Raw genomic sequence first — 12,688 nt, 5'->3', positions numbered from 1 at the left:
TTCTTTCTCACAATGAACAACTATCCTTCATTTACCCAAATATTCTATTTAAAAGCTAATAATACAACATTTGTTGAGTCATCTGGTTCTGCAAGATTGAGATCCTCTTGTCCTATGTGCCAGGAATGAACTCCAGTGTCCCCACCCAAACCCTGGGGAATGGGAGCAGAAGCCAGAGGAGGAGCCCATATCTGAGCCCCAGGTATTCCACCTGCACTTCACCTGTTGGACCAGCTTGGTGGTTGAGAGTCCACTGAGGCACTGGCAAGGAGGTGGCCAGGACAGACAAGGCTGCCTCTATGGACCTCACAGCTCCAGCCCAGATTCAGCTGAAGTCCTCAGGCAACAGGCAGCACAGCTCCTACCCCAGGCCTCTCAGGGCTGCCAAGAACATGAGCTCCGGATGCTAGGCTGTGTTTCAGACCCTGTTCACACTCTCTTTGTCCATGGGCCCAGACACAGTCTTGTGCTGCTCCCTCTGCTTTTGGGTCCTCCATCCATCCTCTCTGCCTAGATAAATCTCTCATCTTTCGATACCCTGCTAAGATGTCACCTCCTCCAAGAAGCTTTTACTGAGTTGAGACACCCCCAGCTATCTGATCTGGCAATGTTTGTATGCACCTCCCTGCACTGTAGTACCTTAACTTGGAGTCTGTGGCCCCTGGGATGACCTTAAGGTTAGGGACATATAAGTTTGTCTCTTAGCACCTTGCATAATGCTTGGCACATAATGGAAACCCAATGAGTATATAATGTAGAAACTATTTCTCCACCCTGGAATATTCTCTCCTTCTCCTCCACCCATCTAAACAGGCCCACCTCTAAGGGAGCAGCTTAAATTCCACCTCATTCTTGAAGGTTTCTCCAGCCTGAATTTGTTGCTTCCTCATTTGTAGGATGACAGAACTCAGAAGAGCTTTAGCCATGATGAGCCGACACAAGTCAGTAGTAAAAGAAGGAATATAAAATGCCTCCTTCAGGAATGTACAGGCTGGACATCATGACTATACAAGTGAAAAAGTGTTAGTGGCTTTAGATTTCTGCAATTTTGGTATAAATCACTGGCCTGGACCTGTATTTACAGAGATGCAATACTCACATCATGTGGGGTTTGTACAAATTGCAGACATCGAGGAACAGAGAATGTTCCAAGGGCAGGCTGTAGGGAAGAGGCTATGATGTGGGAGGTATTATCCTGAAAAAAGCAATGCACAGGGAGCCCTCTTCAAGCACTTAAAGGCTTGCCAAGTAGAAGAACGTGCTTGTTCTGTGTAATTCCAGAACACACAAGCAGAACCAATGGGTGCAAATTATGTGGAGGCTGTTTTTCCTCTATGACCCCCATAGTTTAACCACAAGGACCACAAACATTGATAGTGTTTCTTCAAGAGGTTGTGTGGTCCCTGACCCTGGAGATGTTAAGGCAGAGCCTAATTAACCAATTTCTCAGGGATGCCATAGCACAGATTTCTCCAATTGGAGGGAAACTATGATTCCATGTCTATGAGATGGAGTTTCACTCTGTCGCCCGGGCTGGAGTACAGTGGTGCCATCTTGGCCCACTGCAACCTCTGCCTCCCAGGTTCCAGTGATTCCCCTGCCTCAGCCTCCTAAGTAGCTGGGCCTACAGGTGCATGCCACCTTGCCTGGCTAATTTTTGTATTTTTAGTAGACACGTGGTTTCACCATGTTGGCCAGGCTGGTTTGAACTCCTGACCTCAAGTGATCTGCCTGCCTTAGCCTCCCAAAGTGTTGGGATACAGGCATGAGCCACCATGCCTGGCCTAAAGTCCTTTCAATTCTAAGATTTTTTTTTGCCCAAGGAGCTTATCTGCCACTATTGTTTCCAACATGTCCTTGGCCCACAGCTTAGAGAGTCTGGTCCTCTTAATTATCTTTTCAAGTGTTTATGACTTAGTTCCTCAGCTAGACTGTGAAACTACTTAACAACAAGGACTGTGTATTGAATGTCTGTGTCACACAGCAGTGTGAATGCTGGGTAAACACTCATTGGTTGCCTGACATAGTAACTCATGCTTTAAGCCTTCCCATAGAAGGGTGAGAGATTGGGAGAGTGGAAGAAGAATGATCACTGGCCTTAGAAAGCAGAAATCTGGTCCCATTTCTGCCCATCTTTTCTCATTTCTCATCCTTCAAGCATCTGAGTCTTAGACCCACCTATCCCACTTCCTCAAGAAGCCCTTGGTGGAACTTTGCAAATGACCAAAGAGGGAGAATTATAATAAGGTTGTTAGTTTCCAGAGAACATTACACCTAAGCTTCTCCACGCTTGTAATGGATGGATGGATGGATGGATGGATGGATGGATGAATGGATGGATGAAAGGGTGGACAGAAGGGTGGATGGATGGGCAAATGGGTGGATGGATGGTTGGATGGATGATGGATGGATGGAAGAATGGACAGATGGGTAGATAGATGGACAGATGGGTGGCCGGGTGGATGGATGGATGGATGGACTGAGTCAAGTAATGTCAATTAGAGACCTGAGTGTTCTTTCCTCTGTGCTCTACTCACACTATCATATTTCCTAGCAGTCCATGGCACATGATGTCTGCTCAGTCTCAGGGTGAATCTGAGGTCAATATCTTTGCAGTTGGGTTTCCCTAGATGTTCTGTCCCATCAAGCTGGTACCAACTAATTAAACCCACTGAAAAGCAGAGACTCCCTTCTCGTCTTTCCAAACAGAGCCACACTCACAGTGCTATCAGCCCCTTCTCTTATTCTGGCTGTCTGGCCACAGCCTGGATTCAGGCATCAGAATTTGTTCTGTCCTTGGGCTTGCCAGACATACTTTCTCTTGTATTCACCACCTCTTCAAGCCTAGGATGGAGCCCCACGGGGCACCAAAGATGTCTGACCCCAGCACTGTTTATCTGGCTGCAAACCCACTAATAACATAGTCAATGACAGTCAGTACAGAGCAGGGGCCCCATACCTTATTTCTGCCAAGGCTTTATGGATGACTCTCTCCCCCTTCAACAAATGCTCATTAATGTTCCCACCATCTTATTATTCATGCTGTACCAAAGACATTGTGAAATGCCCAGGCTCTTCTTCCTTCATGTCCTGCAGCCAATTATAGAGATTGGTGCAGGCCTGACCCACCCGTACCAGACGGTATAAACACAGTGCAATGCCCTGGAGAAATCAGTTGGAGTCTCCAGGGATCAGGGTTCCAGGAACTCAGGATCTGCAGGTCAGTGATGGACAGGCAATATTCTCTCTCTCTTTTCTTTCTTTTCTACTCTCTCCTGTCAATATCTCTGGTATGCCCTCTATCCCTTCACTCCTCCTGGCAAGCTGTCTAGGTAACAAGGTAGTCCCCTCATATGACATGATGGGACATCAAAAACATTTAGGAGCACATAAAGAGATTTGAGGAGAAGGAATAGGTTAAGCCAAATCAAGATTTCTGAACTACTTAGAACAACTGACTTTAGAAAGTAATCTCAAAAGAAACCATCTGGGCCAATGGTATTCAAACCGTGTTTGGTGGAAGCTTAAGAGATTTTTTGTTTTCGTTTTTTTTTTTTTTTTTGTGCTCCTTGGCAGCTCCTCAGTGTCTTCTTTGTAGGCATGAGAAATACTAGCAGGGTTCCAAAGTCTCCATTGCTTCCTGTGTCAGCAAAGCAGCTGCCCTTTATCCTTTTTACAATCATTAGAATTCTGCATAAAATTTTATTGTGAAACTTAAAACAGTTTTGAAAGATACCTTACTCAATCTTTCCATCCAATGTTGATAAGTTGAAGGCCCAGGGATAAAAGGTGGCAAAATAAATTGGTAGCAGAGCTAGGTCTAGGACTCAGCCTTTCTATTCAAAGTCTGCTCTGTGTTTCTATGTCCTGGCCACAAGGACCAGGGTAGTTCAATTAGGGTGGTTGGAGAGAGCTTCAAGTGAGCTGTAAGCCATGCTTCATGACTTCAAGATCTTATTAACTTTTATAAGGGAAACAAATATCTTTATGTACAACAATAAATAATACAGTAAAATTTAATAGGAGTTCAGAGTAAAGTTACAATAGTAAGGGAAAGATTCATTAAACTCTGAGTCATGGAATTATAAATAGTTTGGCCTAGAAAGAACCTTCATAACCACATAATCTAATCCCATGAATGTATAGTGCTGAAACGGAGGGTTGGAGGTTAAAAGACATAACCCTGTATGTCTAAGCTGTAACTCTACACTGGTAATTAATTTGATAGAACTAGATACTGAACCCATCTATACTGATACTATCTCCAGTGATCTTAATATCAAAAGATCTGAATGGATGACAATGAGAAGGGATGACTTTTGAGGAGGGTGAACAATGGGACACCTGTGAGTATGTCCACTGAGAAGATAAGAAAGGAATTATGTTGCCAGGAGGTGTGGTTTAGTGTCCATGGAGAAGTGAGACGCTGTCACACAAGAAAATCAGTGCCAGATGGTGGCAAAACAGTCAGTCACTGTAGATTCTAGAGCTGGGCAGGGATGTGGTGAAAAAAATCTTTAGAACGTGGGTCCAGATTCCTCACATAGGTTGGAATGAATGAAAGGCAGAAAAACCGGGAATACAAGTACAGTAGTAACGGCAATTAAAAACACAAAGTTATATTTTAAAGAAATAACCTGTAGGGACTTGATAAGTTAGACACTGAGTCAGGAGAAGTAGGAGATATTGTCAATGAGTCTCAGGTTTTGAACATCACTGGTGAGAGGAATATTATGACAGTGAGAGAAATGAAATTGGGAGGAATGTGTGGGCTGGGAGGAGAAGATAATTAACTTAACCTTAAATATATTTGGTTGGATATCAGCAGGATGTCCAAAGTGGGCTGTCCTGTAGGCTGCAGGAGGTAAAGTGGGATGTGCAGTCTACATTTGGGAGCCATTAGCCCAAGATGATCATTGCAGCTGTAGAAGTCAATGAATTGCAGCTTAATATGATGTGAAATAGAAGTGCTTAGGACCTTGTTAGCCTTAGGGGTGGCCCCAGAAGGAGGTGAAATCTACAATGGGAGAAAGAGGTGTGAAGGGAGTCGTTCAATGTCAAGGGTTCCAAGGAGGCAATGACTAAATATCAAAGGAATCAAAAGAATCTCTGGATCTGGCTCCGCAGAAGTTAATATTGGTCTTGGACAGAACATCCCACATAGATACTGTGCAGGAGAATGATGAAGGATACGACAGGGTGCTGTGCAAAAGAACATGGGGAAAGCCCAAGTGTAGCTGATGGCAGTGTTTGAGCCAGGACAGGTGAACTGCGGAGGTCTGAGAGCCAGATGCCATGTCCAGGGAGAAATGAGAGGGAGAAAAGAGGGATATAGACTGAAGTTCAGTGAAAAGTCATTTGAGGACAATAGGGAGGGGAAGCTTTGGGGGTGAGGCATGTGGCACACTGGGAGGGGCTTGGCACACAGCAGACGTTCAGCACCAAGACCCAGGCTCTCTGATGGACCAGACGCTAGCTTCCTACCCTTACTCACTTCATCACAATCTATCAGAACCCAGGCAGAGGGAGCCGAATAGGGGAGCCTTTGGGAAAGACACTGTACATTTTGGCTGTGCCAGAATGGGAGGTTTCTAGGGCCCATGGGATCCAGCTGGACTGCACCAGCATTGAATTTCTTCCAGCTCTTTGAGCTGACACTGACCCAGAGTGGGAGTCATCAGCTTGCTATCCACCTTCACCCAGGGCCCTCCACTTTGTTGCCCCACCTAGATCTGGGCACAGCTACCACACTGCCCACTGTCCTGCTGCTACAACCAAAGAAGCCCCAGTGGTTTGGCCAAGGGGAGCCCATCATCAAGTGGGCTTGCATTGAGGCCATGATGCTGTTGAGTTATCTGTACTGGGGGATTGTCTAGTCCTTTAGGACTCAAAGTGCTGGCCAGGAGGAACCAGCAGCATTGACATCACCTGGCTGCATATTTGAAATGTACAGTCTCAGGCCCCACCCCAGGCCTGAAAAACCAGAATCTGTTATTTTAACAAGAACTGCAGGTGGTTTATATATTTATTAATAAGTGTGAAGAATGGAATGAAAGTACACCAGTTCCCAAGCAGCCTGGCTGATTGCTTGAATCACTCCAAGTCCTACTGAATTAGAACCTTCGGCCCAGGAAATAGTAATTATACAGAGTCCCCCAGGTGATGCAGATGGGCAGGCACATTTAGGAGCCAATGACTTTAACTGAACACTTCATTTAAAAAATGTTGAAACTTACTTGATACTACAAAGGAAATTCATGTTCATTATAGGAAAAATGTTGATATGTTTAAAAAATTACTCATAAAGCCATAGGTAAGTGGTGCAACAACACGAGTAACGTTTCTATGTATGTGTCTCTATGTGTGGATTTAAATAGAATTACAGTGTACACTTGATTTATAATCTGCGTTTTTCACCTAATATATTTTGAAAAATTTTATGTCCTAAAACAAGCTTCTATAATATCATCTTTAACAAACACATACATCCTTATTTATTGAATTTTGCTATAATTTCTTAGCCAATTACCTATTACTGAAAATTCAGATTTTTTTCAACTTCTTGCTATTGTAAAAAATTATGCAGTGAACATTTTTGTAAGTAAACATTTGGGCAATCCGTTATTTTTCCTAAGAGTAAGGGAAACACATGCAATCACAAAGTATACAGAATGCTTTAAGACTTTCATTGACAGCACCAACATCCCTCCAGAATTTGCACTTCTCAGTCCCTATTATCCTTCACTGTAAGTCTCAAAGTCATACCCCAAGGCCTGGGGACAGAAAATGACTTGTCCAAAGTGACAGTGACAGACCCAGTACTAAAAGCCACCTTGGCTGCAGCCCTCTTTCTGGAACTTGAGTGCTGAGGTGGTTGGAAGCCATATCCTCAGCACCCACCTGTTCCTTCTCACCTGCCTCCCCAGGGTCCCTCAGCATCTCTCTATTCCTCCCTGAGCCCTATTACTTTCTTCCACCTGCCTTCTTCCTTTCTCTTCTCTCATTTTCTGCTTTCTTATATTTTTTCTTCTCTATTGCCTTCTTATTTGGTGAGAATCAGATCTACTTGGTAAACCTCAGCCCTAGTCATACTTGCGTTACTTTCCTGAGCTAATTTCCAACTCCTGATTAGCTCTGGGTTTATTTCCATGCTAAATTCTGGACTGGCCTTTCCAATGGGTGTTCATTTTAGGGAAGAGCTCTAGGACAGGATAACCCATCGGGAAGGAGCAGAGTCATGTGAGGCTGTGTGGCCTGGCATTTATACAGGGCCACTATCTTCACTGTGCCATTTTCCATCTGGAACAGAATGGGGGAGTTTGGATGGGCTGTTTTCGGCAGTCTTGGCCAAGCACTTCTAGTCACTAGGAATGATGTTTTCCAACTTTCTGGGGGGACCCCACCAGCCTCACTGCTGCTGGAGACCCCTTCTAGTTGTGCTCTCTTCTTTCACTCTGGGCTCTAGTTATCTAACCCTTGGCTAGTTATGGGGGCGGGGGTGTGGTGCCCTGTTGGCCAACAGGGCAGTGGGACTGGGTTTGAGCTGGGCTTATCCTCCAACTGTGAGGGAGGCTACAGCACACTCCACCCCACTCTCAGGGCTGGGAATTGTTGTGGCTCAGCTATTTGGGGGAATCTGTTTTCCAGTTTCTCAGAACCAGCGCAAGCACACACATCCCAGGCTCACACCCCTGGTGGCTGGACTTGCTCCTAGATAGCCTCAGTCAGGGAGAGGCAGAGCTGCCTGGAGCCTGCTGGGCTGGTGGAAGCCTTGGTGGATTCTGGCAGGCCAATTATAGATGAATGGCCTGGGGAACCCGTGCAGCCCGTGGCTGAGTGGTTCTAAGCCCCAGCACGTCTGCCTCTGGCTTCACCCAGCCTCCTTTTCTAACTGCCCTTCTCTCCTCCCCATCAGTGAGGACCAGACACCACTGATTGCAGGAATGTGTTCCCTCCCCATGGCAAGATACTACATGTAAGTTGTCCTGGCATGTCCCTGCTTTCCAAGCCAGGGGGTCAGGGTGGGAAGAGGAAAGGAATGCTGAGTCAGAGGATGAGGCTCCTTCTCACCTTAGAAATTGCAAGTGCCCCATAATTAAGCTTCATCATCACCACAGTAGCAACAGCTCTTTCCTGAACGTCTGCAAGATGCCAGCCAATCTACTGCCTCATCTCTGTTCCAAAAAGTCTGTAAGTGGAGTGTTATTAACCCCATTTTACAGATCTGGAAGCTGAGGCTCAAAGAGGGTAAATAACTTCCCCCATGTCACACAGCTACCAAAAGGCAGAGCCAGGAATCAGACTTCATGTCCTCTATGCTGCTCCATCCGCCTCTCTGAAATGTCAGAAAGTTTTGAATCTCAATGACAGCATCTTGATGGTGGTCCCTGTGGCCTTTACTCCCAGTGTGGGCTTCTAATACTTACTTACATTTCATCTCATTTGAGATTTGCATCCTTCCTTATCTTTTACTACTTTGTTGTCTGTGATTTTGTCATAAGCTCCTTTCAGGAAGGAGGTGAGGCATAAGAAAAATAAAAGAGGACTCTGGGATGCATTTCCTCTGCTCCTCCCATGAACCCTGTAATGTCCAGGGCTGTGTCCTGGACAAGGTGGGTGGGGAGCAGTCCTGGTCTCAAGGAGGTGACAGCCTGGCTGGGAAGCAAGACACATACATAGGAAGCACATAAATGACAAAGCAGATGTCAGCACTTCAGGGCATCTAATATGGGTTCTGGTCTCCAAATAGAATGCTGCTGGCATGTGAGTTGTCACATCTGGGTTGTCAAGGTGGCAAGGGGAATGCCAGTTAGCAAGCCCAGGATCTTTCCGGAATTTTATTTTTATTGTACAAGTGAACCTGCTTTAAATATGTACAGTCATTAGCTAAGGGTATTATCGTTAGCTGTTATTGAGATAGAAAAATGCCCTGGAGGTGGTGGAATTTGTCCAGAGGTTCTGCCCTAAAAGGTTAATGAGAGCTCTCCAGCCCTGACAGCAGCTGACAGGCATCTTTGAAACCAACTAGGTGACTGAGCTAATACCCTGCATGACTTTGAAGCCTTTAAAATATCTGAAAAGCAAATCACACTTCAGTATACACTCAATTAATCTCTGTACTAAAGAGAATAAACATTTATAAACAATTAGGGCAGGCCCAAAAAATTTAAGATAATGTCCACTGTATCCCAAAGTCATCTGAGCCTCACTAAGAAATTTCTCAGGAAGCCAGGAACATTTTCTTTACCCCTCTGTCAGAGGGCATTGGCTCTCCATTCTCCTCTGAAGGCCTCCCCAAGCCATGAGAAGGCAGGAAGCACAGCCTCTGAAAAGCAAGAACACAGGAGACCTTCCTTGCTTTAAGGCTGGCCTGGTCTTTACCTGCTCTTGGGAGTGACCATTTCCCTCTTACCACCTGTGAAGGAGAGAAAATCGCCCAAATGCTCAAGGTGGTGATTCAGAGCATGGAAGTGGAAGGGCTTGGGGGCCAGTGGTGCATAAAGGGAATGGGCCATCAGCACTGTCATACTGTTTCAGAATTAAATATGCAGACCAGAAGGCTCTATACACAAGAGATGGCCAGCTGCTGGTGGGAGATCCTGTTGCAGACAACTGCTGTGCAGGTGAGCTTCTGGGGCCTCCACTCCATGCTCCATCTGCCATAGGCCCTCCCTTCTCTTCTTCCCTTTCCTCCCCAGCAGAGGGTCAGCAGCTGCCCCCAGTGACAGTGAGAAGGGCCAGAGAGCAGCTGTGGCCTCTCCTAGTGAGGGGACATGACTCCTACAGAAGTCCTGGCTCACCGTCCAGTCTGCATGCAGGGCCAGGCCAGGTGTGCCCATGTCCAGTTCCTTCCTGCCTGAGCCTTTACCTGCCAAGAGCCTGCAACATGGGGTTCCCTTGTCCCTTGACTGTTCTCTCTCTTCCCTCCCAGAGAAGATCTGCATACTTCCTAACAGAGGCTTGGACCGCACCAAGGTTCCCATTTTCCTGGGGATCCAGGGAGGGAGCCGCTGCCTGGCATGTGTGGACACAGAAGAGGGGCCTTCCCTACAGCTGGAGGTGAGAGGCCTCTCCCCATTCTAGGGGACACTGCAGACCTGGCCTGACCCCTGGGATGCTCTGGCATCTTTGTGCCTATCTGTGGATTCCCAGCCAGGTCCACATGTCCTACTTCCTCAGGTTTCCACCATCTCCCTCTGCACCTAGCACCAAGACCCTTGCCCTCTAGAATCTGCAGAAGGCAGTCCCTTGGGTAAAAACCAGCCCTGTCAGGTCCTTTTTTGGCCAAGTCCCAGAGGCCTCCAGGGCTAACACCTCCATCAGCACTCTCATTCTGCAGCCATCCACCTTGCCCCCACAGGATGTGAACATTGAGGAACTGTACAAAGGTGGTGAAGAGGCCACACGCTTCACCTTCTTCCAGAGCAGCTCAGGCTCCGCCTTCAGGCTTGAGGCTGCTGCCCGGCCTGGCTGGTTCCTGTGTGGCCCGGCAGAGCCCCAGCAGCCAGTACAGCTCACCAAGGAGAGTGAGCCCTCAGCCCGTACCAAGTTTTACTTTGAACAGAGCTGGTAGGGAGACAGGAAGCTGCGTTTTAGCCTTGTGCCCCCAAACCAAGCTCATCCTGCTCAGGGTCTATGGTAGGCAGAATAATGTCCCCCGAAATATGTCCACATCCTAATCCCAAGATCTGTGCATATGTTACCATACATGTCCAAAGAGGAAATGTGATTATGTTAAGGATCTTGAGATGAGGAGACAATCCTGGGTTATCCTTGTGGGCTCAGTTTAATCACAAGAAGGAGGCAGGAAGGGAGAGTCAGAGAGAGAATGGAAGATACCATGCTTCTAATTTTGAAGATGGAGTCAGGGGCCTTGAGCCAACAAATGCAGGGGTTTTTAGAAGGTGGAAAAGCCAAGGGAACGGATTCTCCTCTAGAGTCTCCAGAAGGAACACAGCTCTTGACACGTGGATTTCAGCTCAGTGACACCCATTTCAGACTTCTGACTTCCACAACTATAAAATAATAAACTTGTGTTATTGTAAACCTCTAAGTTTGTGGTAACTTGCTATAGCAGCCATAGAAAACTACTACAGAGCCTTATTCGACCCTGTGTCCAGTGTTTGATGCAAGAGACTTGGTGAGTTCTTAGAAGGCTACCTGCAGCTTCTCCTCCAGTCCATCTGCTATGGAGCCTCTAGAAACAACCAAGAAGCCCCAGGCAGAACTCAGTGTCCTCTGCACAGGGACAAAGCCCTGGGCTGCTTACAACTTAAATTCTAGCTCAAGTCTTGTGATTTTCTACCAGATACTTCACAGTGAATCCACAATTCCGTGGTTGACTGTTGGTACAGTCCGCTATCTGCCAGGTGCTTTGAGTGTGCAAAGCAAGGAGTAGCAAGGGCCAGACAATATGTGTGTCCTGGGTGTGTTGAGTTTAAGGTTACAGTGGAGTCTCTACGTTGAGGTGATTTGATATAGCTGGGAGTACAGGGCTGGAATTCAGCTGAGAGTTTGCAATTGGAATTCATACTCATCCTCAGAGCTCAAACGCTTCTCTGTTTCATGGAAAATATTTGACTGGGATCAAGCTAGAGCAGAGAGCCCATGGTATCAGGACTCAGAGAAGGCACAGGCTGCTGGCGCTGTCCCTCTGTTGTATAACTACTCAACATTCACCTAGCGTGTTCTGAATTCCAACCATGGGGCAGCAATTTTAAGAACATTCTGTTGTCATCCTCAGAATGACTCTTCAAGGCAAGCATTTTCACCTCCATTTGACAGATGAGGAAACTGGACTAAGAGAAGTGAAATAACTTGCTGAAGGTCATATGGGCTATCAGTGTTGGAGCTCAAGATAAAACTTGGTGCAGCTGACCTCAATGCCATTTTGCAAATTTTTATTCCACTTAAGGAGCTGAGGATAGAATGGTGAATAAAACCAAACTTCCTTGTAGCTGATAATTGAAAGGGAGAAACACTAAACAAGCAAATAAACGAACAAGAAAACAGAGAGGGCACTTTTCATGATTAGAAGGTGAGGGCAGCAGGTATTCAATGGAAATATTAGATGGGGGGGTCAGGGGAGTTTTTTTTTTTTTTTTTACTTTTTTGAAGAGGTAACATCTGCACTGAGGTTATGGACAGGAAGGAACTGTGACTAGAAATAATCAAGGCAAAAGAGTAGCAAATGTGTTGGCCCTGAGACAGAAAGGAGCTGGTATGTTCAAGTAACAGTAGAAGGCTGGGGTGGGGGCTGGAGCCTGGAGAGCAAGGGAGGAGTAGGCAGTGAGCAAGACCAGCAGGGTTGGGTCATGTGTGGCCTTGAAGGCAAAGTACAGGCTTCCAAGTATTAAGTGTGACGGGAGCTACACGATAGGCTCTGATAATGTTTAGGTTCTTTCTCTGAGCTGCCTCTCCACAGCCTGTATGTGCCCCGGGAACTTGATCACCTGGCTAGCCCATTATAACTATGTGTTTACATGGTGGGACTCAATTTTATGTCAGCCGTGGCCAGAACAGCTGCTGGTAAATGCAGAAGAGGCTGAGTAAATGCAAAATCTTAAACAAGTTAATGGATAATCACACTTGATTCCTATTCCTCCTCCTCCTCCTCCTCCTCTTCTTCTTCTTCTTCTTCCTCTTCTTCCTCCTCTCCTCCTCCTCTTCCTCCTCTTCTTCTTCCTCT

At 46.3% G+C, this 12,688-nt stretch overlaps 1 protein-coding gene across 1 annotated transcript; it reads left to right on the top strand.

Annotated features, from left to right (window-relative positions):
- Window positions 1-3,173: 3,173 nt before the first annotated feature.
- On the top strand, window positions 3,174-11,046 carry IL1F10 (interleukin 1 family member 10). The gene is made up of 5 exons (XM_014343922.3): window positions 3,174-3,220; window positions 7,916-7,975; window positions 9,538-9,623; window positions 9,932-10,059; window positions 10,361-11,046. The coding sequence occupies exons 2-5, from the start codon at window positions 7,944-7,946 to the stop codon at window positions 10,571-10,573; spliced, it is 459 nt and encodes a 152-aa protein (XP_014199408.2). The 5' UTR covers window positions 3,174-3,220; window positions 7,916-7,943; the 3' UTR covers window positions 10,574-11,046.
- Window positions 11,047-12,688: the final 1,642 nt, after the last annotated feature.

Source organism: Pan paniscus, chromosome 12 (assembly GCF_029289425.2).
Source record: "Pan paniscus chromosome 12, NHGRI_mPanPan1-v2.0_pri, whole genome shotgun sequence".
NCBI classification, from domain to species: Eukaryota; Metazoa; Chordata; class Mammalia; order Primates; family Hominidae; genus Pan; species Pan paniscus.
The sequence above is the reverse complement of the archived record's forward strand: the minus strand, read 5'-3'. Positions and strand labels throughout refer to the sequence as shown.